The 26,109-nt window shown below is 44.3% G+C and overlaps 2 protein-coding genes across 4 annotated transcripts; one reads left to right on the forward strand and one right to left on the reverse strand.

The window, feature by feature from the left end:
• Positions 1-1,388: 1,388 nt before the first annotated feature.
• LOC110221864 (uncharacterized) lies at positions 1,389-11,608 on the reverse strand. Of its 2 annotated transcripts, none has more exons than XM_021006527.2 (5): positions 10,875-11,608; positions 6,456-7,118; positions 4,908-5,044; positions 4,354-4,467; positions 1,389-2,623 (listed from the first exon to the last, which is right to left on the reverse strand). In XM_021006527.2, the coding sequence occupies exons 2-5, from the start codon at positions 6,910-6,912 to the stop codon at positions 2,312-2,314; spliced, it is 1,020 nt and encodes a 339-aa protein (XP_020862186.1). In that variant the 5' UTR covers positions 6,913-7,118; positions 10,875-11,608; the 3' UTR covers positions 1,389-2,311. The 2 variants fall into 2 exon arrangements, with proteins under 2 accessions (XP_020862186.1, XP_020862185.1); XM_021006526.2 differs by having other exon boundaries at positions 6,228-7,118.
• A 76-nt stretch (positions 11,609-11,684) lies between these two features.
• RNPS1 (RNA binding protein with serine rich domain 1) lies at positions 11,685-24,187 on the forward strand. 2 transcript variants are annotated; one of them, XM_021006528.2, is made up of 8 exons: positions 11,685-11,774; positions 14,491-14,680; positions 14,937-15,092; positions 15,785-15,976; positions 17,118-17,220; positions 19,616-19,769; positions 22,286-22,427; positions 23,168-24,187. In XM_021006528.2, the coding sequence occupies exons 2-8, from the start codon at positions 14,610-14,612 to the stop codon at positions 23,265-23,267; spliced, it is 918 nt and encodes a 305-aa protein (XP_020862187.1). In that variant the 5' UTR covers positions 11,685-11,774; positions 14,491-14,609; the 3' UTR covers positions 23,268-24,187. The 2 variants fall into 2 exon arrangements, with proteins under 2 accessions (XP_020862187.1, XP_020862189.1); XM_021006530.2 differs by lacking the exon at positions 14,491-14,680 and having other exon boundaries at positions 11,694-11,774.
• The last annotated feature ends 1,922 nt before the right edge of the window (positions 24,188-26,109 follow it).

Raw genomic sequence — 26,109 nt, forward strand, 5'->3', positions numbered from 1 at the left:
GTGTGTTTGCTCTCATTGGACTACAGTTGTTTATGGACAACCTGAGGAATGTGTACAACGACCTCCCACTAATTCCTCTTAGGAGGAACACACTATTGAAAAGAATATTACCAAGGATTACAATGGCACCCTTGTGAATGAAACCATCTTTGAGTTTGACTGGAAATCTTACATTGAAGATGAAAGTAAGAATTACTACTGTGATTGCTTTATACAATAGACAGATGAACAGATAGATAGATGATGTTAAATTGCTTGTCTGCCTACTATCCAGACTTGAAAAGTACAAATGGGGATAAAATAACAGGATGTATTCTTTTTTAAAGATTAATTAATCTATTTTAAAAGATTTATGAATAAAAAAATAGGTCCACTTTGTTGTAGAGCTGAGCAGAAGAGTCCAAGCTTATAACCCCTCTTGGAGGAAAAAAAAACCAAACATTTCTGTGCTTCAGAGTGAGACAAAAATAAAAACACTTCACTTTCTAAAAATTCCATAGATATTTAGTAAAAGACAAACCTCATTATATCTGAGACTGCCCTCCCTGGTGCTTCTCCATTAAGGATGGCACCCCTTTAGGTTAATGATAAAGGAGCCAGTCTGGTGGCTTTAGGCCAGGAGGGCAAACCAAAAGTGGGAAACACTGAAAGAAGACATCCTTTGATTGAACTTCAGCCAGGAGAACACAGATGTGGCACTCTAGCTAGCTGGTAATAGAAATTAGTACACTCCTTCAAAGAACTGGGAGACAAAGAGGCTTGCTGCCCCCAGCACCATCCATATCACCATCACTAAATGGCCTGTGGTAAATAGTTGGGCATTCCTACACTGGCCTTCCTCCAGCTTCACACTCATCAGGCTCCCTTTGTTACGGGAAGTCCCAGCTGGCACGATGCACCACATGGACACTTAGGGAGTGGGAAGAACATTGATTTCACCGGTATAGGGACTCCTGGCTGAGAAAACCCCTTCTGCAGGTCAGCACATTCTCTGCAACTTCAGAGTCCTGGAGAATTGTTCAGAGCACTGACTCACTATATAAATATAGCTAAGTGACTTATGCAGGGACACCAGCCAGGTATGTGTCAAGACATAAGAGCTTGAACCCAGGTCTTCCTGCCTTCAGGGTGGCACTCTAGTCACAAGGCCACACTATTTACTTTATTTAATTCAACTGACTTACAAATTAGGCCCCCATCAGTTTGATTTGCACGAGTCAGTCCCTGGGGTGACAAGAACTCCTAGGTGAAAGGTGATTAACATTTTCCTACAAGGCTGAGCCCCAGTATTGACTAGGCTTGTTCAGAAGTGACAGAGGGTCACAGACCCATTAGTGATCTATTACAGTAAAGACAACAGACACAAAAATGAAGACATGACAATCGGATTGTTCTCATTTAACTATTTAATGACATAGATATGGTTTCTAGACTTGGAAACCTGGGGAGACTATACTGTCTTCTCTTGTCTCCTTGTTTCTACTTTCATAATGATAACAAATACATTACATCAGCAAAGTAACTTCCTGAGTCCTTCGGGACCCTATTCCTGTCCAAGCTGCTGGGCAGACTGTTTCATGTGCATAAAAGCCAGCTGTCTGCCCTTCTTCCACCCAAAGATGACAACCTCCACAGGTAGAATGGGGATCCCACCTACCCATCAGACCTGTCCAATGCAGAGTAGATTTATGTCACGTTAAAACTATCAATGCCTGATGGAAAAGCATCTCCATCATGAGAACATCTATTCCCTTACAATGATCCTCGCTGGTCTTAGTATCATAGAGCTACTGTTCCCCCACCACCAACTATGTCTTTAATCCTGGCCCCACACTGTGCTCTAAGCCTTGGAACATGCTTAGTAGTCACCAGAAAACCATGACTCATCCCCTATCTTAAAGAAACACCTGAGCCCTTCACTCACGTATAACAGCATATGAAGGTAAAGAAACTTACTCTCTCAGAGTCTAAGCCCCAGGAAAGGAAAAAGTCATAAAGCCTCCCTTGGTCACCTGCTCCCAAATCCCAGGCTTTTCTGTAATTAAACCACCCCCACCCCACCTCCAGCACCCTCCACAGGCCCTGAAGCTGGGCAGGGTTTGTCGGGAGAAGGCACCAACACAGGCAAAGGATAAGGGCTACAGCCTGTGTGTTGCACATAGACATAAGGGTCGGGGGGGGGGCAGTGTTTCCTGCCCACACCTCTCATTTTATGAGGGCTGTCAGCTGAGATGGTACCAAGACACACACCCCTTATTCCCCAAAGCTGAAGGTCCTGCCCCTTCAGGCGTGTCACACCTATGTTAGAGGGTCAAAGAAGTTCCATCTTAAATTGGTGGAAATTAGGTCCTTCAGGAGTCCCAGGGCTCCCTAAGTCCTGGCTTTCCCTGGTCCCAGGACCCTGACTCTGGGCAGGCCCTGTGAGCTGCTGCAGAGTCCCCAACACCTGCTGTTGCCAGCGCTGCTGCTGCTCCTGCTGCTGCTCCAGCCGGCTCTGCTGCCTCATCAGCACCTGCAGCACCTCCAGGACCTGCTGCACAGCCCGCTGCATTGCATCCAGCTTCTCAGCCAGGCCCTGGGCACTGACCCAGGGCACACGGGTCTGAGTGCCCATGTCCTGAACCTACGGGGAGAAAAGACGGTGTGAGGCTGGAAGGCAACAGCAATGAACAGCACTCTCCATCCCTCCGAGCGGCAGCAGCTCAGAACCTGGGTTATATGGGACTCGTGAGGATTTCTAGTTCAACCCACACATAAGACACAAATATTCACTATAATTTACCCAACAAGGAGGCATCCAAGCTCCCTTTAAAGACCTCCAGGGGCAGCTAGGTAGCACAGTGGATAGAGCTCTGGCCTTGGAGTCAGGAGGAACTGAGTTCAAATATGACCTCAGACACTGGACGCTAGCTGTGTGGTCCTGGGCAAGTCTTACTTAACCCCACTGCCTAGCCAAAAACAATTAAAAAAAAAAAGACCTCCAATAAGGGGGACCCAAGCACTTACAGAGAACTGGGTAGGAAGGTTTTTTCCCCTAAAATCAAGTCATATTCTGCCTACCTTCTGCCCTTTAATCAGAATTACAGCTAAAAAGAGAATTGAGGTTCTTCCTGAAGAGAGAGGAGTTATAGGCTCTAGAAAGGAACAAGCAGCTTGTCTCCCCCAATTAACAATTAAATAGAGCCCCAGAAGCTATTAGAGGAGAGACTGTCCCATGAGGATCAGGAAAAGAACACCACAGCAGTGCTCGGTGACCAGCGGAGGGGCACTAGGACAGCAATGAGAAAGAGGTTTCCTATTGTCTGCTTGAGGACCTGTATCCGAGTCATAAGAGCAAGCTTCCCACTTCTGGTGATTAATAAAACCAACAAATGATCTTCACGGAAGAAACCCAAAAAGTCTTTGCAATAATTACAAAGTCTTGGGCAAGAAACTAAAGACCACAGGGGCACTGGTTCTGTTTTCTTCACTGCTGTATAACTGAACACAAGGGATGCAAAAGAGAAAAACTAATTTGGAAGTTAACAATGCTGACTAAGAAGGTCAAATCTGAGAATGGAATTTGGATGTCTGGACCATGGCTTGAAATGTAAAGAAGACAGATTACTCATCAAAGATACAACACAGCTACAAAGGCTGCTAAGAAAAATAGCCAGGTATGAAAATTTAATCAAAAGGGCTTTAATGGATGAGAGAGAAGATATATGTATAATGCCCTCTTATCTCTTAACTGCCTTAGCAGAAGCAGGAATAACAGGAAGAAGTTAAAAAGCTCGAAATTCAGGAAAAACTTCCTAACAATTAGAGCTCTTCGAATATGTCAAGAAAACCCCAAATAGGGTCACAAAGAGTCAGACACAAATGAAAAACAACTGAACAACAACAAACATGGAAATGGACTGCCTCAGGAATTGGTGGATTCCCCACACCTTAGAGGTTTTCCTGCAGAGGCTGGGTGATTGTGTTGGTTATATTATCTTGGAGACTCCTTTAATGTATGGGTTGGACTACAAGGATGCTGTCTTTTCCAATTCTCAAGTTCTATAATTGTCTTCTTGAGCCAAGCAGCACAAACCAAATCTCTCATCCACAAGACAGCCCTCAAATACCTGAAGGCAGTCATCATTACCTCTAAGTAAACCTTCTCCAAGTTAGTATCTCCCAATTCTTTTAATCACCTCTCCACAGCAGCTTTCCCCCGCCTGACGTGCTCATGTGTCCCTAATTCAAAAACTTTTCTCCATACACCCTGCTACCATCTCTTCTCTTCCATCTGCTGACAACATTCTCAAGAGGTTCACCCATGCTTGCTGCTTCCACCTACCTTATCTTTCCGTTCCTTTATCTACTCACATGTGGGTTGGAGTCCTTAAGGTCTGGAAGGCCAGCGTTGGTCCTAGGAGACTGCACTTCTACCAGGAGAGGGAGAGAAGAGCTAGTGCCCCTCTGTGCACTCTGGACAGTGGCCTGTGAAGGAAGCAAGCAGTAACATCCTCAAGTCCCTTCCCCCTCCAAGATGGAGAAAAAACAGGAACAGGGGGATATAGTACAACCCCTGGCTATAATGGCCCATGCCTCCCTTAACAAAACAGAAAGGACTGCCACCCCCAGATGGGGGCAGCCTTGGAGGCTAGCCTAAGTCTGAGGCCTACATTCAGGGCCCCTTCTCATATAAATTTAGTTAAACTTGGAACCACCTACTGAGGAATCTATCTCCACTACCCTCTCTACTCCCATTTTACAGGCAAGGCAACTGAAGCCACAGTAACAAAATGCTTTGTGCAAGGTTACATAACTAATTCCACTACTTTGACTCCAGGCAGCAGTAAGACAGAAGGCATGGACCTCTTTTCCTGCTTCCTGCCCTTCCCCCATCAACACCAACCCTGGGATGCCCTGTTCCTTACTTTCTTGTGGAGGAAGATGGCTCTATCCACAATCTTCTTCTTGACAATGAGGGCAGAGTTCCGACCCCGACTCAGTGGATATGGGGAAGCAGGCTTGCTCACTGGACCAGGAGTTCCCAGACCAATCCCAATATCACCTATAAATAAAACAAGATGAGCAGCTGCAGAAAGGCAGGTGGATCCCTTTCTCCAGAGTCTAATGCCATGCTTCCTACTTCTATAGCCTGATCTCCCAGCACTAATAGGCAGACCAAGTGAAGGAATAAATGAGTGTTTTCTTTCCCCAGAAAAAAACACGAGCCATTCTTCTTAGATAGCCAGGAATAGTGAGAACACTTCCTAGAAATTCTTGATAAGTGGCAGAGTTGGGGGAGGTAATGAGACATGAAAGTTCCCTTGTGTCCTACACACTGATCTACGAAGAAGCTGGAACGTTAAGACTAAGGAGAAAAAAGGCCTGTTTTATATACTGCATGTCATTGGTGCTGAATGATATAGAAAGAACATCACAATAGTCAAGTCCTTCCCTGCCTCCTACCTACTCCAACAAATCAGGTTACAGGGAGCCTAGGGTAGGACCATAAGCTCTAAAACTGAAGAGGTGCCTTAGGGATCACCTGGCCCACTCCACTCATTTTACAGATGAGGAAACTGAAGGTCAAAGAGGGCAAGTGATTTGCCCAAGATAGAATTCAGCAGAGCCAGGCCTCACGTAGGTCTTGACTCCAAACCAATGTTCTACGTCACACTAGACTGCCTTCCTAAAAGGGGAGGACAATTAACCTGAGAACAGCTCTCTGCCTGAGGCCTAGATCAGAGAAGAGGATGCCTGCTCAGCAGATGCCCAGCACCACTAGGCCAGTCTTCTCCTAGACCAGGGGTGGGAACCTGTGGCCTTGAGGCCACATGTGAAATTTGGATTCAGTCAAAGGGCTGCACCTGAGGACCTAGAGGGCCACATGTGGCCCACCCCTGTGTCCTAAGCACTTGTTGCCTTGTAACTCAAGCAGTGTCAGGCTAAGAAAACTGGCCTGACTTGTCATACTCTCATTCTGCTCTGCAAAGCAGCCTCCCCACTACCACATACTAGATTATGGGAGACAGCCAACACGTAAGCCAGGGTGGAAGAGGGAGAAGGGGAAGGTAATATCACCATGACTTTTCCCAAAAGATAAAGGAGAGTTCTTAGAGTAACTTAAACTGGAAGAGGGCTTCACTCTTCCAGAAGGTCAGAAATCCAGTGGACATACTCTCTTGCTGGACAGAGTACTTTTGTGGGACACAGCCACTAACACAGACCATAAGGCCCAGGAAACTTACTATTAGCAGGTGCCTGGGGAACCTCATCGGAACAAGTATCTTTGGGGTGGGCTCCACTCCCCTGACACAGAGATGTCACGCTGACAATCCTAATGCCCTCTTTGCCGTCCCAGCTCTGACCAGCTCCAGACTCTCCCCTGGGGCCAGCTGGCTGGCTTTCCAAGGACTCCTTTGGCTTCTTGTTAGACACGACCACTAAGACAGGCCTGTAAGGCCCAGGAAGCTTACTGTTAGCAGGTGCCTGGGAAACCTCACTGGAACAAGTATCTTTGGGGTGGGCTCCACTCCCCTGACACAGAGATGTCACGCTGACAATCCTAATGCCCTCTTTGCCGTCCCAGCCCTGACCAGCTCCAGGCTCTCCCCTGGGGCCAGCTGGCTGGCTTTCCAAGGACTCCTTTGGCTTCACCTCATTCTCTTGCAACAAGTCCCAGAGTTGCTCATCCTCCCAGCCAGCCCGACTGAGCGCCAGCTGCCGGCTGTTCGGGTCCCTGGGAGGGAGAGAATGGTTGTTGCCAGGTAGGGGCCTGGGATCCACATTCTTTCGCTTCAAGAAGAGATAGATAGCCTGTGGTGTGACACGAATATTGTCAAGCTCCAGGACCTTCTTGATTTTTCGAAAACTCAGCCCTGCTTTCCGCAGCTCTACAATTCGCTTCTTGGCATTGTCATCTAGGCGACCCATGACCCTGGCCTGCTAAGGCTAGAGTACATCCAGGGTCTCACTCCTAAGGAGTCCCTTGCCCTGTCTGATGTCTGTCACGCAGTATGCCCCAAAGCAGCAGCCTGTGTGGAGACATATGCATACACACAGGCAGCCTTTGGAGAAGCACAGAGGAAATTCCCGGGGCAGAATTCATCAAGAGGACCCCAGTCTGATCCGTCTTCATCCTGCAAAGCAAACACAACTCATCAGCCCCACCTTGGCTCACCCTGTCACCTTCCTCAGATGACAGTCTAGTCCCTAATACACAATGGATGGCTAAGTTCACTTTTTCTCCACCATCTCTGCCCTTTATATCCAAATACTCCACTGGGGACCAATCTGAAATCCTCATGGACAGCTTCTCTCTCTACGTGATCTTAAGGCCATTCCCTCTCAACTTCCCTAGCAGACTGTTCCTTCAATCATCTCTATCTCTTGATCTCTCTGTATCCCCTGGTTCTTTGCCTGCTGCTTTCAAGTACACACAAGCCTGCCCCATACCTTCACTATACCAAACCATCTATGCTTAAGCTACAGTCTAATCTCTCCCCTGATTTTCTCAGCCAAACTCCTAAAAAAGATGTTTATATTCATTACCTCCATCACCTCTCTTCAATTCTTTGCAATATGGCTTCTGGCCTCATCACGTAACAAAAATTGCCAATCTGATGTTTTTCAGTCCTCATTCTTTTTTGACATCTCTGCTGTACTTGTCACCACTGATTGTCCTCTCTGGATTTTCATGACCTTACTTTCTCTTGGTTCTCAGGCTCCTTTACTGGCTCATCATCCATATTATGCCCCTTAACTGTGGGCCCTTTTCTATCCACTCTCTCCTCATGGGACTATGATCTTTAATTCATATGACTAACTCATTTATATAGCCAGCCCTAGTCTTCCCCCAGAGCACTGGGGGTGGGGACCATACCACCCACTGCCATTGGACATTTCAAACTAGATATGCCAGAGACATCTCAAACTCAACCTGTTCAAAAACAGAACTCATTATCTTTCTCCCAAAAAAACCCACCCCTCTTCTGAGCTTCACTATTTCCATGGAAAGCATAATCATTTTCCCAGTCTCCCAAATTCAAAACCTAGCCAAAGACTTGGTTCTCACTCTCACCCCATACAATTACTTTGCTAAGTCTTCTGAGTCTATCTCCAAAGCATCTTTCTCATCCATCCCCTTCTGTTTACCCTGAGAATCACTCTTATTACCTCTTGTCTAAACTGTTAAAATGGCCTCCTGATTGGTCTCCCTCCCTCAAGTCCCTCCCCATGACAATCCATCCTCCACACGGTTGCCAAAGAGTTTTCCTTAACTGTAGATATAACCATGACACTACCCTACTCCACAAACTACACTGGGTCCCTATTGCCTCTAAAATAAAATAAGACCTCTTGTTGGCTTTTAAAGCAAACCTTCACAACTTGGTCCCATCTTATCTTTCCATCCTCGTTATACATTATTCACTCTAAGGTCCAGCCAACCAACCTCCTTTAGGCTCCTCACACAATACTTCACCTCTCATATCTGTGCCTTTGCAAAGGCTGTCCCCCCAGTCCTGGAATGCAATAATCCCTTATGTTGTCCTCATAGAATCACTCTCTTCAAGGCACAATTGAAGCACTACCTTACCACACAAAGCTTCCACCCCAACTACTTTGTATTTTTTTATGTTAATATACAACATACGTCATGAAAAGAACGCAAGCTAAATAGGAGTAGGAGTTGTTTCTTTTTTTTTCTTTTTTTTAAATTTATATTTCCAGCTTAGTACAGTGCTTAATACCTAATGTGTACTTAAATCTTATGGACAGGTGGATGTATTTACCTGTGAACAGGCTGTATCTTACCTAGTTAAAATATTTGCAGAAGATGGAATGGCTTTATAAAGTACTTCCTGAGCAGCCCTGGAAGGCCACTAAAATTACCAAAACCCCAACCCCGGCATAGCACTCAGGGCTTTGACTGGGATTTTACTTTTTAGGAAATGCTAATAGCATTTGCCCTCTTTCAGCAGCATAAACAATTTAACCTAGCACCTAGTTAGCAAAAATAATTAGTTAAAATAGGAGGCTACCACAAGGCCCAAACATTTCCTCCTCTTACCCCTACCTCTCAGCACTCCACCCAGAGCAAAGGTGCGCTCAAGTGGTTGCCAGGATATAACACCCCTCCCTTCAGGTCCCTCTCCATCTGCTCAGTTATTATCACTAGTCAGAACACCCAAAAAAATGTCATACCACACAACCTAGTAGAAACTACTGTCCCCATCACCTGTCCTCCCTTTCCCTTTTCTTCTCTTTTCATAAAATGGCAATGATAGCAAAACCTGAAGGACTAAGAAGGCAGACAAGCACATATGTCACATTACCTCACCTTGAGGGAAGGGCTGAGCCTAGGTACCTCACTCAGGCCCAGATCCAGTCTGGCTCCTTAAAAGGATCTCAGTGTTCCCTGAAATCAGTACTAGCTATTAATTAGCAGGAGAAATACAAAATCTAAAAAGAGAACACCACAACAAAACCTAACAAATGGAGCCCTGAGTAGGTGTGGTCATGTGACCCCATCCTCACATCAAAGCTAAAAAACACAAGAAAGGCCTCCCAAGACAAACCCATGGCCTACCCAAAATAGTCTTCAATCTCTTTGGAGGAGGACAAAAGAGTTAACAAAAGTAATGTCTTTCAATCTCAAAGTGAAGTGCAACCCCTATTCTATTTAACCATGACTTCGTGGGCACAACTTCCTTTCTAACCCTAGGGTGACTGAGCCCTAATGCCCCACTGCTTTTAAACCCCCCCCCCAAAAAAAACTATGGCCACCTGCTGAAGCTTTTTCTTTTAATGTGAAATACAGCTGAGACCTCTAAAAACTTAACTGGTTAGTAACACAAGAATTTCTGGTTCAGCTTTATTTACTCATGAAAAGCATTTTCTGGCTAGTTTTAATTTCTAAAAGAGATCCCTCAGCATTTACTAACTAATCTACAAATTTGCCAAATTTCCCCCATCTGCTCTTTTTGATATGTAAATCTTTCCTCTCCATTTGCCTGCAAGAAAACTTACAAGTTTTACCTGTAAAACGTAAACCTCTACTTTTTCTTTCAGCCACTGTAAAATTCCACTCCTTTCCTTCTTGCTAATACAACTAAAGTCTATATGAGAATTCTGAAAATTCTCACTCCATGCTCACTGGTCATTTAGATACCATGAGCCTATGCTCCGGTTATTAAAATGTACTTTTCATGTTGACAGTTTTGATCATCAACGAATCCTTGAATATTCCCACACCAATATCTTGTTTGTGCACAGTCCTTTGCATTACTGTGAACTCCCAGAGAGCAGGGACTTTTTAACCTTTTTTGGTATCCTGAGCACTCAGCAGTGACTGGCACACAGTAGGCACTTAATAAAAATGCTGACTACCTTTTGAAACAGGTACAGTGTTTTGGAAAAGAGCTGGATTTAGAGTCAAGGGCCAGGAAAGTGTTGAATTTAGAGTCAGCCACGATTATGCACTGTGTGACCAGTCACTTTGCTTCCCTGCAAAACGAGAGAAGTTTGACTGAATGACCTCTAAGGTCCCTTCCAGCTCCAAACCTATGATTTTATGACCGAGGGACGAGGTGACTGGATCCAACACGTGGGAGCTAGTGAACAAATGGCCGATCAAGCCTTCCTGTGGTCTCCACGATCCAGTCCACCCCCATTTCCGTCCGGGGAGCCCCGCCTCTTCCAGGAAGCCTTCAAGGGCTTCACTTTTTAGGAAGTGCAAATCGCAGACACCCCAGCAGCAGCACTTCAGTTGGCCGCGCGTTATTAGTTAAAATAGGGTGCTGGGGAGGGGGAGAGATGGAGGAGGGGATCAGGAGCCCCTTCCAGAGCCCCCTCCCGCCCTCCAGAAGTGCTCCGCAAACACAGTTGTCACTCACTGGTCCGCCCCGGGAACGCGACTGCGGAGCAGGGAAGCGCAGGAGGGTCAGGGGAGCCTTCATTCCACGAGACCCCAACCGAGAGCTCCCATTTCGGCTTCCCTGGGAACTCTGTGCCCCGGGATCTTCAACTCTCCCGAAGTCGGGGCGGCCCCGAGCCGGAACCGAAATCCTTTTCCTAGCCCTGCGCCCAGGCGCCGTCTTCTTTGTCCCTGCTGCCGTCCCGGTAGCCGCCGAAGGGCCGGCCTCGACGCGAACCCGAGCCGGGGGGCAGCAGCGCCGGCGCCGCCGCTGCCTGTCTACCCCGGCAGCTTCTCCCCGCGAGGGGTGCGCGCTCGCGCTCGTGCTCGCGCCCGCGCCCCCGCGGCTCTGTGCGCGTGCCAGCGAAGCCGCTGAGGATGCCGGGAAGGTTGCGGCCTTAACCCCCTCGGAGCCGGAGCGCGTGAGGCTCATTCCCCTCCAAAAGCTCTCTCACGCTCTGTTCCTCGTTCCACGTATCCGTGTGGGCGTCCAGAGACGGCCTGGAAGCGGCCCTGGGGAAGGCGGAACGCCGCAGCCCCGATTTACCGACAAAGCCGTTAGGAGCCGTGGCAGACCTTAAGAAGGGCCTCACACAATCGGCTTCGGTGCCGAGGCCCGTCTCAGTAGGCTCTGGACGGCCTGCGGGAGGAGAGGTAAAGCCACAGCGCTCGCTCGACCTGCAGACGAAAGGATGGCGAACACACTCGAATAGCCGTCTTGTCCCTTTAACTGGTACGTGCTTACGTAAAAAGCCGTGCGCATTTGCGTCAACACCCTGCGTTCCGCTCCGTCTTCCCGCCCTGGCGCGTGACGTCATCTCTGGTCGCCGGAGAGTGCGGGAGGAGGAACGGGCGGCAGAGGCGGTGGACTTGGGAAGATGTAAGTGTCGAGAAGAATCCGACCCCATCCGGGGCTCTGCCTGCCCCGCGCTTGCCTGGGGCCGGCCGCCATCCCCTGGAAGGTGGATGGTGGACATGGACCAGCGCCTTAAGGGCGGAAGGAGTCCTGGATGGGCCGGGCGGTATCGCGGTCTGAGGGAGAAAGCAGGCCCCGGCCTGGCCCTAGGGGGAGGAGCCAAAGGACGGAGGGAGGGGGCCCGAGGCCTCAGGGAAGGAAGCCTTGGATGCTGGGCTGGGGAGGCGGACTGACTGGAGGTCGTGGGGGGCGCGGAGAAGGGGCTAGAGGCCCGAGCCCGGGGCAAGCCCAGGAGCGAAGGGTCAGAAACAGCGCAGGGGGAGACAGGGGCCCGAGCAGACTGGTAATCTCGGGTGTCGTGAAACTTGTGCGACAGAACCCGGCTCTTTGTGATTATTTCACGCGAAAATCGTGCAGCCTAGGCTTCCCCCCAAGTCGTCCAGATCCAATATTCAGTCGAATTGGCGTAGTTGAAAATTTAAAAAAAAAAATGAGCGTGTCTGAAGGCTTAGACTGGAGAGGACAAACTGTAAGGCGGCCCTTTAGGGAAGACGGAAGTCATTGAGGGCTTTGATTTGAAACATTTTTTGTGCGAAAGGATCCTCCAACGTCCTTTCCTTTTCGCACCTGAATTTAAGCGCCTATCAAGATAAAGTTTAACAAAATGTCTGTTAGGTGGGTGGTAATTATCTTAATAGAGGACTACTCAATCTAGTTCACCCAAGGTCCCCAGGTCTTGAAAACGTGAGCATTAAGGGGCATTTCATTGCGGCAATTGTGTGTAGGTTCTTCTAGAAATTGTTTAATTTGAGGACGAGTTTGCATTTATTTGAAAGACTCAAATGTAGAGAAATACCCTTTTTCCTCATTTGATGCGAGTGGAAGCAAACCTTTTTCCTTTTGCCATGTTCTCACACCTTACAGTTTGTCCTGCCAGCTGTTGCTTGTTAAAACAGGAACCTAGATTCAGCTGTCCTCCTGCCTTTTTCTCTCTAACCACATATCCAGGGCTGCTTGGCTCCCACTGCAAAGGTTAAGGGTTCTTATTTACACTTTGGTGCAGGCTTCTGCTAAACATTCATTCCAGGGATGGCAAGTACAAAAACAGGCGATGGACAACAATAGTATTTTTTCCCCCACATGAGATAGAGCAGTATAGGCAGGTGCCTAATATAATCAATGTACCAGTCCTAACCCAGACTGGGTTTCCAGTTTTAAGAAATGGAAATATTAAAGGAGTTGAAACAGGAGAATTAGTTCCTTGTAAATTGTAAAGGAGCTCCTTTACATTAATTAGATACAGCCAAACCAAAAAAGGACAATGGAGTAACAGACAGGAGATTCATACCAGTTTATTCTCCTCCTGAGAAAAAACACCTGCCCCCCCCCAACCAGTGCTCACTTGATTTATAGAGAAACAAAGAAGGCATTTTGCCAACAGGAGGCTCATAAGTTTACATTAACTTTGGCTGTGTCATGGTGAATTAGCATAGGGCAGGCCCAGTGAGCTGTTTACAACTTGAGCACAAATGTTTGTATTATGTAGAGTTCTGTAATGATGCAAGAGTGTAGTGGAGTTGTTTACAAGCCATGATCCTGGGAGCTAGTATCTAAAAAAGAAAAACAAATCCACCTTACATACATAAACTCAGTTACAGAATTTCACATATGTGACACCTGACTGTAAGAATTTTGAGGTTCCTCAGTAAGGGGCAGCTGGCTTGGAGGTGTCCTCAAAGCCAGGAAGAACTGACTTCAAGCCCTGCTCCTTGACACATGCTGGCTTCCTGACCTTGGCAAGTCACTTAATCTCTCAGGTGTTCTAGGCGGCTCTGTAAGTTTCAAAGAAGGTGCAACCTTCATTGTCAAAGGTAGTTTCCTCACCTGGTAATTCTCTGTGCCTGTAAAATCATGTTTGTTAGTTTTTAATCTTTGTTACAAGAGAAGGCTGCCTGGGGCAAGATATATTCAGATATCAATGTAAAAACAAAAGTATCAATTAACATATTTAAAGAGAAAGAAAGGTAAGAGGACATGAATTTTAAGGTATAATTACTTTAGCTTTTAATGTAAACAGAAACTTTAAAGTTTTCATTAGGTTGTTATGAAATTTCTGTGATACTAATATTTCTTAACCCTGGTGCTCCTATCCACTGTTATAATAGAATTTTTATGTTTAAATTATGCAAGAAACTTAGCAATGATTTAATCAAGCAGAGGTCTCCTACAGGGAGAGGCCCTATGCCTGGCTTGTGCTCTTGTCTCCTATGTGATGACTATATTGTATTCCAAAGGAATGAGGGGGGATAAAGAAGCTTTTTACCTTCCCTTGGTGAAAATGAGCTTGCACCTATAAAAGATATCTTCCTTTACCTCCCACTCCCCTTCCTCCAAGCCTGCTTTGATAAGAAAATACCAGGGTAAGGTGAAAACTCCAGACTCCTTTCCTTTAGAACCAGGAGAAAGCCTGTATGAGATGTTGAATTGCCCCTGTGATCAGCTTCTTCCTCGACCTATTTGTTCTGCAGCATTCTGCGTGAACACTCAATGTATATTGTATTAAATCCATTTGGTGTTTCTCTCACCTCTTTACCCCACCTCCACACTGCTGAATTTTTCTTTACTGCAAAGTAGATTTGTTGCCTTTGATTCTTTTTAAATCCTTTTATCTTGTTATTAGGCTGCTCTATGGAGTAAATTCGATTAGGGATCGGTTCTCAGAATCAAGGAGTTAGAAGTGAGAGCTCAGATAAGTGAGTACTTATCCAGTACTGCTTTGAACCACCTCAGAAGGGGAGAATGGATTTATCAGGAATGAAAAAGAAGAGCTTGCTAGGAGTCAAAGAAAATAATAAAAAGTCCAGCACTCGGTAATCCTTCTGTCAGCTTTTTCTAGTGCTAATTTTGGGATAGCCACTGCTAGGGATCCCTCAGGAAGGGCAAAACTTGGAATTGTTTGCTTGTTCTCAGTGAAAGCTTCCATAAACAACTGGTCATTTTGCCCTGTAATTAACTGGGATCCCTGCAAGCTTTTGGATGCTCTATTTTTTAAGCTGTGGCATATTGTTTCAGGCTATGGTTGGGAATGGCATTGTTCTCACCAACTCTTTTTCTCCCCCTTTCTAGGGCTCCCTCTCCCACCAAGCGTAAGGATAGAACCGATGACAAGTCAAAGGACCGGTCTAAAGATAAAGGGGCCACCAAAGAATCAAGTGAAAAGGACCGTGGTAGAGACAAAGCTCGTAAGAGGCGAAGTGCCTCTAGTGGTAGCAGCACCTCCAGGTGGGGATTTTTTTTGTTTGTTTGTTTGTGTTGTTTTTTAGTAGAAGCTCTGGGAGAACTAAATCAATGTACGGGCACAGTCAGATTATAGGGGTTATTTCTTTGCAGGCAGCCTGTTTATATAGCAGATAAACTCAAACAGTGTTCTGGAAGCATGTCGTCTTTTGGGAAAACTTTTAAAGAAAGACCCTTTGTAGGGGGTTGATGCAGTGTTCAGGCTGTCCCCTCCCATGTTACATGCCATGTAAGGTGTGTAACTTCTCAGGTATATTTATTTTTGATGAACATTGGTATTAACTAATCAGTAACACAAAGTGTACTGTTAGACCAGTTCTAAGCAGTTAGCTGCCAATTCACCAAGCTAGGTCTGTTTGATTTTAACACGTGTGTGGGTTCTATAGTTTCGCCCCTCCATTACTACTGACTTCCGCAAGTACAAGCCTTAGATTCCTTCTCCAGAGTTTGGCCTGACCTTAAAGGTTTCTACTTAAATCTCTTTGCCAGTCCAACAAGTAGAGACATTTGGCACTAGAAGTAACATTGCTCCCTAACAAGTAGTAAAGTATGGACTCCTCTCCTTAAGAGCATTACCATTGAGCTTGGGGTCTCCTAATCCCAATTTGAAAACATTCTACTCCCATTTCAGTTCAGTCTGTGGCCCTTTTACTCCTCTCCACCTCATCACTCAACAGGTCTCGATCCAGTTCCACCTCCAGCTCTGGCTCTAGTACTAGCACTGGCTCTAGCAGTGGGTCCAGCTCTTCTTCTGCATCAAGTCGTTCAGGAAGCTCCAGCACCTCCCGAAGTTCCAGCTCCAGCAGTTCCTCTGGATCTCCAAGTCCCTCTCGACGAAGGCATGACAATAGAAGGCGTTCCCGCTCCAAGTGAGTGCTGACCTAAACTTCTCCCATATCTTCTGTTATGCTCTGTAGCCAATTGGTCATTTGGCTGATGATGATATGTGAGCCTTCCTTCCGGGCATCTGAGTCTGTCTGTAATGTGAGCTGAGAAACCACAATTGCCAGTTGTTCTTTTCAAATTTGAGTGTAGTGGTATTTTTAGCTTTTTGCCACAGAAGCAAAATGTTTGAAGTAATATCAAGCATCAGTTAGCAACCTGGTAGACTAGAAAGAGATCAGTTTGTATAAAATAAGTCAATAAACATTTTTTAAGCACCCACTAATATGCCAGGCACTATGCTATTCACTGAGGATACCAAAGATGATCCCTACCCTCAAGGAGCTCACAATCTAAAGAGTAATTGCCTTCCATTGTTGATCTAAGTGAAGAAAAAAGTCTGTTAAGGAGTTTCCGGTGACCCGCTAACATTCAGTAATATTGTACAGTTTTATCTTTGGGATTTCTAGGAATGATATAATTATTATCTAGCGTAAAGAGCTTCTTTTGAAAACATTTTTTGCATACTATTGTGCTGTAAGAAGTAATGGGGGAGGGGTCAGTAAAACCTGAAAAAGACTTTATATGAATTGGTAGTACACGGTAAAAACAATATTGTAACAAACATTGACAGTGAAAAACTTAGCTATTCTGGTCAATAGAATATTCCAAGACAGTTTCAAAGGACTTATAATGAAAAATGCCATCGACTACCAAAGAGAGAACTGATGAACTTTTGAGTGCGAATTGGCATATAATTTTTTCACTTTATTTTTCTAGGTGGTGGTGGTGGTAGTATTCCAGAACGTGGCTAATATGGAAATGTGTTTTGCATGATTTTGCATGTATAACTGATGTCGCATTGCTTGCCTTCTGGATGGATGAGGGAGGGATTGGAGGGAGGAAGATAATTTGGAATTCAGTATTTTTTTTAAAAGAATATTAAAAATAAATAATTTTAAGAAAAAAGAGAAAGAAAACACTATTTGCAGTTAATATTTGTACCATATTTGAACCATGTCACTATATGCTTTGAAATTCTACATCATCTTGAAGATCTAGGAAATTTGTAATTATTTTCTGATGTAATTGAGAGGTTGATGAAATATCTGGTATTTTTAAAATCAGATCGAAACCACCTAAAAGAGATGAAAAGGAAAGGAAGAGACGAAGTCCTTCACCAAAACCCACCAAAGTACACATTGGAAGGCTTACTAGGAATGTGACAAAGGTAAGAAATTGTTAAGCTACTATCTGCTTGTGCGTATCCTAGTTCTGGTGGGGGCAGCTAGGTACCACAGTGGATAAAGTACCAGCCCTAGAGTCAGGAGGAGTTCAAATCCAGCCTCTGACACTTACTAGCTGTGTGACCCTGGGCTAGTTACTTAACCCCATTGCCTAGCCAAAAAATATATATGTATCTCTCCTAGTTCTGGGCAGTTGCTTGGTCCTAGATGTTAAAAACTAGTTAATTCTAGTTGGGCTGACCAACTCTACATATGACATAAGAATATGATAGATGTGCAACATAAAACTGATTTCACGACATCGTTCTAGAAAGAACCTTGGATTTGGAGTGCAGCAACCTGGGTTCAGACCCTGGATCTACTTTTGTGTGACCTCTACACCTCAGTTTCCTCACCTGTAAAATAAGGGGTTGGATTAAGCATATGACCTACTATACTTTGGGGTCCTCAGGGGAGTTTTATGTCTTAGGGAGTCTTGCAGTTCTGCGGTGTTTGTGACGGGGCCCAAATTTCTTGGCCGTTTCCATTGGTCACTCACAGGACATCCCTGAGAGGCTTCTTTGGATTTAGAAATTGGGGGCAGGAGAGTCTGCTCTCAGTGAAATAAACTATGATTGGTTATACTCGTGCTTAAGAGATTGTTGAGTAATTTCTCTTGTATTCAGAACATTCTTGTTTCAGAAATTAAGGATTTTAGAGCTCTCCTGACCCTTTTTGAAGTAGTACCTTTGTTTATTTCCAACCTTTCTCTTCTCCTTCCAAAAGTCCTATTTGGTATATAGTTTTTCAATTAAAGTGATTCAAAATTTGTTTTGAAAAGTATACAACTGAAAAACTTTTATTGGTCCCTTCTAAAATGTAAATTGCTAGAGGAAGTACAAAGAAGAATTAAGACAATTTAGGCTAATCCCTTGACAATCATTGAACCCTAAATATAGAGCCAGAAAGGAGCAATAGATAATATCTATCCCAAGGGTTCTTAACCTTGTTTTTTGTGTCGTATACCCCCTTTGATAGTCTGGTGAAATCAGTGGACTCCTCAGAAGTGCATAAAATAAAATACATAGTATGACAAGGGAAACATTATCTTGAAATACAATTATCAGTGTTTTTAGAAACAAGTTCATGAACCCTATGTTAAAAATCCCTGATCTTTACACCAGACTCCATGATACATTCTAAATGGATATGAAACCTTAATATTAAAGATCATAGTATAAAAAAATTGGAAGAGCAACAGAATATATCTTTTTCCCAGCTTTGGGCAAGAGATGTTGTCTTAACTAAACAAGAGATAGAAATAACCACAAAAGGTAAAATAGATAACCTTTGATTACATGAAACTGAAAAGCTTCTATACAGACAACTTTAATGAACCCTAAAGGGGTCAAATGGGAAAATCCGTGTCAAATTTGATAAGAATTGGTATCCAAGATATAAAAACAATAAATATATGTAAGACTAATAGCCATTCTTCAATAGTAGTCAAAGGATGTGAACAAACAGTTCTTAAAAGAATTGCAAAGTATTCACAACTATATTTAAAGAAATGCTCCAAATCACTAATAGAGAAGTGCAAACCAAAACAGCTCTGATGTTTTACCTCAAACCCTGCAAATTGGTAGAGATGACAAAAATGGCAGTAGTCAATATTGGAGGGTTGTGGAATTATAAACACACTAATACATTGTTGGAGGAGCTGTGAAATAGTGGTAGAACCATTTTGGAATTATGCAAATAAATTGACCAAAATGTCTATATCCTTTGGGCTTTTTTGGTCTGTTTTGGTGTTGTTGGGTCGTCCCCAACATTTTTAATGCTGTTTATTATGTAGTATAACTCTCTGGGAGAGAGAAGGATACTGGGGACAACTATGATGATAGAAGAAATCAATAAAAACTTAGACTTTGAAAAAAATCCCTGATCTAGTTCAACTCCATCATTTTACAGATGAGGAAACTTAGCCTGAGAGGTTAAATGACTTGTCTGAGTAAGTAGCAGAACTGAGATCTGAACCTTGAGCCTCTCTTCCAACCTAGTGCCTTTCGCTTTGGCAGGTAATGAAATAAGAGTCTGGGGATCTTTACCCTGGTGCATTACTCCTCTCTCCAGGGACCTGTTCCCTTGTTTGAAAGATGAAACTGAGTTACATCCGTGTCCAGAATAAAAATATGACCTGAACCTGTTCTAGACTTTTTCTTTTAAGCATTGTAACACTTCCAAGCCCCTGGTAAGACACCTGGTGATTGCCCTATAGGTAGGAAACAAATTCACATGAGAATTTGATAGAAATAGCAAAAACCATCTGCATTGAGAGTTTCTTATCTGTAATAGTTATCTATGTCTGTATCTTTTGTATTTCTATGTGATATCTCCTAGGATCACATCATGGAAATATTTTCCACTTATGGGAAAATTAAAATGATTGATATGCCTGTGGAGAGAATGCATCCTCATCTATCCAAAGGCTATGCATATGTGGAGTTTGAAAATCCAGATGAGGCTGAAAAGGCATTGAAGCACATGGATGGAGGTAAGCCTTCAGGGTAGAGAACAGACCTTTCACTTCACTTCTAGCTCCTCTTTTTTCCCTCCCCTCTTATTGTCTTCCTGGAAGAGGTCATGATAAGCCATGACTACTTCTACCACCCATCTCTACCCCAAGACTGTTCTCTCACTGCAGCAGCTGTAGTGGCCTTGCTCTCACAACAATCTTGCCTTTTCTTGTACTTAATGATAGCTAGCAAGTACTGTCTGTTTTAAGGTTTACAAAGTGCTTTACAGATATTTTATTCTCATAACCCTAGGCGGTAGGTACTATTATTTTATAGAAAAGGGAGATGAGACAGGCAGAGATTCAGTGACTTGTCCAGGGTCACACCGCTAGTAAGTGTTTGGGGTCAGATTTAAACTTGAGTCTTCCCTGACTTCAGGTCTGGTACTCTGTCCACTGTACCAACTGGCTGCCACTTAAATGACCTTTACTTTTCTCCACACCTGAAATTTTGATTCAGGCCAGAGGTTACTTAAGACCAAGTTGATTGAACTGCCCCCTCATAGATCTCCATCTCTCCCCTTGAATTAATCTTGCAAATGCCCCTATACATTTCTCTTCAGACTTTCTGGTGCTCTGCTCTCCAACATGCTCTAACTGGCATCCCTCTGCCTGCCCTTCCCAAGCTTCACCCTTCTTGCCCTTTCCCTGCCCTTCACTCCTCTTACGTTACATGGAACCACTTAGTTAACCTGTCTACATGAGGTAAAATTGATTTGGTAATCCTTCCTGTCTACCCTATGGGTTGTCATAAGACAGGTATCATATGTCAGCTTAGTTGTCCACCCCTCATCATCCTTTCCAGAGCTAAGTGTTCAAGGTTTGCTGAGGACACCTAAAATAGCTGGAGGAAGCTTGGGAAACGCTAAGCTCCAAATAGTCTGTATCATCTTGGTAGAGTCAGGTCTGGTTATTTTCTCATACTAAGAGGACTATTGCACACTGAGAAGGAAGGCTTTCTTCCAGAGCTTGGAGCACAGCCAAGTACATTTTGGCTACATTTGTTAAATTAAATGAGCTGTTACATTCAACTAGACACACCAGGAATACCAAGTTGTGGGGTAATGCTAACAGCCAGTGCCGTTTCTGGGGTATGGGCCCAGAGAACTAAAGCAGATATAAGAGAAAACATAAAACGATGTCTTTATTATTAAGATACTATGTTTTAATGACACATTTTATTGGCAGAAACTTTATTGCCACTTTTAGAAATGATACGGGAGGCACAAGTATATATTCCAGGATCAAGAGGGGACATAGGAAAGGAGGCAGGGTTACCATTCAAAATGAGAGTTACATGAAGCATCAGTTGGAATGTATCTTTTGTCCAGGGCCTCATCCAGTCCGACAGTATAGAAAGTCGGAGCTACAGGGACCTTAGAAGTTATTTAGTCCAACTCCTTTATTTTACATTTGAAGCCAAGGCCCAGGGACAGGAAGTGGGTCTTCTAGCTCTTCAGCCAGGGTTCATACTGACTGTCCTCTGTTGGCACATCATTTTGGATGTACTGGAGCATGCTTCTTGTCCCTAGCTTTTCCCTTTGCTCAACCCTTATTATCCCACAGTGATGAAGGACCAATACAAGGAAGCTGAGAGAGGAGAAAATATACTGATTCCTCTTCCACCTCATCCCACTTTGTCCAACTTGTGGATAATACTGAAGGCCAACAATCTACCACATCTGGGACAGGAACGTCTGCCCCTCGTGCCCTCTGAATCTAAGCTCCTGCCCTCCATTAATTAAATTGTGAAGATTTAAAAAAATGTTTTTAAGTACCATCATCTTGATCTGAGGCTTTATTTGTAGAGGATTTGTTAACTGAGGTATCTTTGTACTTTTATTTCAGCCTGACGCCCACATGTGGATTTTCCCCCTTACCTACAGTAATAAATCGTAATAACACCCAAGTGCTGGGTGGTGTTTCAAGTCCAGAGTAGCTCAAAGCCATGCCTGTTTGTTCCTCAAGTAAAATGGGTAATAATTTTGTAGTAGCTACCATGATATTTTTTGTCATTCTGGAGCTATTTACTTAATTATTTCTCATGCTAATTATACATTGTCGTGGAGCTGGCAGATGGAGATCAGTAAGGTCCCCAACCTGTGTGTAGTCAAAAACTTTTTTTTTTATTTGCCTAAAGCCTCTAGATCCACGGGTCTCAAAGAAAGGCTTTAAAGGCAGAGATTGTTTACTTGTTTCAGTCATGTCCGAGTCTTTGTGACTCCATTTGGAGTTCTTTTGGCAAATACTGGAGTAGTTTGCCATTTCCTTTTCCAGCTTATTTTACAGATGAGGAAACTGAGGCAGACCAGGTTAAATAACTTGCCCAGGGTCACACAGCTAGTAAGTGTCTGAGGTTGGATTTAAACTCGAGTCTTTCTGACCCACAGGCCTAGTTTTCTATGCACTGTGCCACCTAGCTGCCCTACAGGCAGAGAGGATTTCTGTTATTTGCTATTTGTCTCAGTGCTCTGGTTTGGTTCCTTTCTTAACAGGACAGATTGATGGTCAAGAGATAACAGCCACTGCAGTGCTGGCCCCCTGGCCCAGGCCCCCACCCAGGCGATTTAGCCCGCCCAGAAGGATGTTGCCACCACCCCCAATGTGGCGTAGATCACCGCCACGCATGAGGAGAAGGTAAATTATTTTCTTGAATCTGTAGTCTTCTGTGAGATGGCTTGTCCTCATAGCATAATTTCTAGGCCTTCCACTGTCCTGATTGTCCTTTCCTGCATGCTCTACAGATTCTCAATAGCCTTCCTAAAAAGTATTACGTATAACTAAAAATAATATACAACAAATGTGGCCTAACAAGGGCAGAATACCATGTTGTTATCCTTTACCTGGCACTAAGCATCTTGCTTCTGTTCATCTTGCTCAGCAGGTCCTGTTTTTGGGGCCCAGTGAACGCTTCCTAGGAGAGAACTCAGAGAATAATTATCCCTCAAACAATGAAAACTAATAGGGGCAGCTATTCAGGGATAAAAGGGAAGGTTTAAATAAAGGCCTAAAGGGAAAGAAGCAAAAGAGGCACAGCCAGATTTCTGTATGTTCTGAAAGATCTGGCCCTTCACCATGTCAACAGCCACAAGCTGCTTTTTTTTTCTTTGCCCAATAATACACTTCATGTGCAGTAGAATACAAATGTGGTGGTCCCTTGGCACATATACTTTTTGCCTGTCTACTTCCTTTGTACCTTGGGGGAAGAGTAAAGTGCAGTTTCTTCTGTGGAAACTCTTAAAGAAGAAATTATTTCTCTTGGTGGCTTAGTGTCGAGAGATGAGAATTGAGTCCCATGTTAGGAGCTGTACTGCAGTTTTACATCCTTGGCCACCGTGTTTCAGCTTTGGTCTGATGCAGTGTTTTCCTTCCAATAGGTCCCGATCTCCTAGGCGCAGATCTCCCGTCCGCCGACGATCCCGCTCCCCAGGCCGCCGGCGTCACCGCAGCCGCTCCAGCTCCAATTCTTCCCGATAAAGCAAGGCAGCTGTTCTCACTTTGTAACTTAATAATTGAACACAATATTGGAGCATTTGTACTGAGGGTGGGGAAGAGAAAAATGGGAACCAAGCACTGGCTAAGCAAAGGTTTATTTAATGCATTGGATGTCTCCTTACCCTTGAAGGCTTCTAGACAGCAAATTCGATTCATTTCTCAGGGCTGGTTTTGGCTCACAGGAGTATTTAAGGTTCAAAATTGCAGCCTAAATAAAGCCCTCTTTTTTTTCTGACCCAAACAGAAAGCTTGGCTGTTAGCAACTTCTGAGAAAATCAGGAAACCAGCAGAGTCAGACCAAGCAAAGAAAAGATCAAGATGCTTCAGCCCTGCCCACCCCAAAGTGGCAGTGTTTTGTTTTGTTTTGTTTTTCCTTCTCCATAAGTGAATTTTTGGCAAATATGAAGACTTGACGTTTGATTTTTGGCTAGGCTGATTATATAAGAAAGGAGGACATAAGCTTATGCATGTCCACATTATCTCCTGCTAAAGCTAGGCCAACAGTCAGTGTGCTGCTTTGAATTTTTTTCCTCCTGATTTTGAGGGCCAGAAGACCCTGGGAAGGAGTACAGATTTTTCATTCCACTCCTTTATTCGTTGTTGTAAATGGTTCTTTACACACACCAGTGCCCACCTCTCAGAAATTGGTAAGCAAGTTGTGGGCCAGCTCCTGGGTGCTGCCTCATCAAGGAGCCAGCCCTCTGAGACTACAGCCCCTTGAAAAGCTTAACAGGTTAATTTTGCAAAATGTAAATTGCATTCTTGGCTTTTATTGTACAGTCAATACTAGAAAATTTCTGTGTTGAGTTTTGTATCTTTGTAGCATTTTAGATAATGTTGTGTTTGTACTTTTGTTGTGTAGAATGGAAGGAAATCAAATAAACCTCAAGGGTTGAAATGTGGTGATTTCATTGATTCTTTACAGGCTTCTTGGGTCCCTCTTTTGCCTTAGTCTATTCCAAATGAAACCTGCAGAAGGCAGATCTTCAGGATAATGGTCATAGTGTACTTGATGTGCTGGTGATGGTATACCTTACAGCCAGAAATTTAAGACATAAAGACATAATCCACAGCAGCTTCCTTGTTAGCAAGAACTCAGAATTCTCTTTAGCTCCAGGTTAGAGATTTCATTCCCCTTTGCTTTTGTCAAACTGGATGACTCTAGGATAGGCTTCTGTGTTGCTTTTGCCTCCCCTCAAATGGACCCGACCCCATTCCACAATGGCCTCAAACAGTAATTGAGTGATGTCCCTCAGGGAACATCACTGGATTTTTAATTGGAGGCTAGGTTCCTTCCAACCAGAGATCCTGCAGTTCAGTTCTGGATTAAGAAATATGAGTGGATAAGGATTTAAGAACTGTCTAGTTCAAGTTCTATATTTAGACATGCTATCTGGGTGCCATTCACTGGGCACCAGGGACGCAAAGAAGGGGGAGAAAAACTCTGCCTTTGAGCTTACATCGTATTGGTCAGTAAGCGAGCATTTAGGGAGGAGTAAAAGTCAATAGTCAACTACCATTTAAGTCCCAAGCACTAAGCTACATTCTAATGAGAAGATAGCTTGTAAACTCTTCTGGTGAGATATATACAGAGTAGATTGAAAAGCATTAGGGGTGGAAAGGCCAGAAAAGACCTACAGAAAGTGAGGTTGGAGCTGAAAACCAGTAGGTAGGGGATGAGGAGGAAGAATTTTTCTAGACATGAGGAAAAGTCATCGAAAAGGCACAAGGAGGAGCAAGTCAGCCGGTGTAACTGGATTGAGGAGTATTAAGTATGGAAGGAAGTAAAGTATAGAAAGATAAGAAAGAAAGGAACTAGGCTGTGAGCCAAACAGGATTTTATACTTTTATCTTGGATGGAATGAGGGACCATTGGAGTTGATTGTTATGGGGCAGAGTGATACGGTCAGATCTGCATATTAGGAAAATTATTTTGGCAGCTGAGTAGAGGATAGAAGTGGGGAGAAACGAGGCTGGGTTGTTGTTTGTTCTTTGTTCTGAAAGAGAACCATGGCATCAGGAATGTTATGTTATGACTTGCAAGTAGATTGGATTTAAGTGAGGGAGGGCTGTGCAAAGTCACCAGCCCACTCTCCTGAACCATCTGAGTCCAGTGGCAAGATAGGGCTCAGGACAACTGGAGATGGGCCCAGATGCAATGGAAGACTTGGCCTTTTTAAGCTAAGGTCTTTCCCAGGTCTCTGTTTGAGGCAACGCAGATGAATGATAAAAGACTGTTGTCTATAGTTAAGTGAAAGGACAAGAGCCTATGCCAGGATGGTCAATGGTGGCTGTTTGAGTGGAGAGAGGAAGATAGATATGAGATGTGGAGGTGGAAATAAGAAGACTTGGCAACAGATTGGATATGTGGAGTGAATGAGAAAGGAGTCAAAGCTGGTTCCTCGGTTGTAAGCTTGGGTCACTGAGAGGATGGCAGCAAGTCACTTAACCTCTTGGAACCTGGGCAGTTCTCTTTAAAGACGATAAGGTCTCAAGCAGAGCCTCATTGTAGTAGTAGTGGAAAGATCTCTGGAGAGAGGAGGGGTTAAGTTTGAGTCCTAGCTCTCCTGCTCATTGCCTACTGGTCCTTAGTGATCACTATATGCCAGGAACCGTGTTAAGTGCTTTGCAACGATTATCTCATTTGATCCTAACAACCCTGGGATATAGGTGCTATTATTATCCCCATTTTACATTTGAGGAAACTGAAGCAAACAGGTCTAAGTGACTTGCCCAGAGTCACACAGCTACCAAGTATCTGAAGCTGGATTTGAACTCAGGTCTTTCTGACTCTAGACCCAGGGCTCTATCCACTGTGCCTCCT

Source organism: Phascolarctos cinereus, unplaced genomic scaffold (genome assembly GCF_003287225.1).
Source record: "Phascolarctos cinereus isolate Bilbo 61053 unplaced genomic scaffold, phaCin_HiC Scaffold_4;HRSCAF=312, whole genome shotgun sequence".
NCBI classification, from domain to species: Eukaryota; Metazoa; Chordata; class Mammalia; order Diprotodontia; family Phascolarctidae; genus Phascolarctos; species Phascolarctos cinereus.

What these genes read in the sequence shown, in the direction of transcription:
- LOC110221864 (XM_021006526.2), bottom strand. Translation starts at nt 6,912, where the DNA reads ATGGGTCGCCTAGATGACAATGCCAAGAAGCGAATTGTAGAGCTGCGG. An exon ending in TCCCCAGGCACCTGCTAATA is followed by an intron (nt 5,045 to 6,227) that starts GTAAGTTTCCTG and finishes TTTTATTTATAG; the next exon opens with GTGATATTGGGATTGGTCTG. An exon ending in CCATCTTCCTCCACAAGAAA is followed by an intron (nt 4,468 to 4,907) that starts GTAAGGAACAGG and finishes CTTCCTTCACAG; the next exon opens with GCCACTGTCCAGAGTGCACA.
- RNPS1 (XM_021006528.2), top strand. Translation starts at nt 14,610, where the DNA reads ATGGATTTATCAGGAATGAAAAAGAAGAGCTTGCTAGGAGTCAAAGAA. An exon ending in AGTGGTAGCAGCACCTCCAG is followed by an intron (nt 15,093 to 15,784) that starts GTGGGGATTTTT and finishes ATCACTCAACAG; the next exon opens with GTCTCGATCCAGTTCCACCT. An exon ending in TTACTAGGAATGTGACAAAG is followed by an intron (nt 17,221 to 19,615) that starts GTAAGAAATTGT and finishes GATATCTCCTAG; the next exon opens with GATCACATCATGGAAATATT.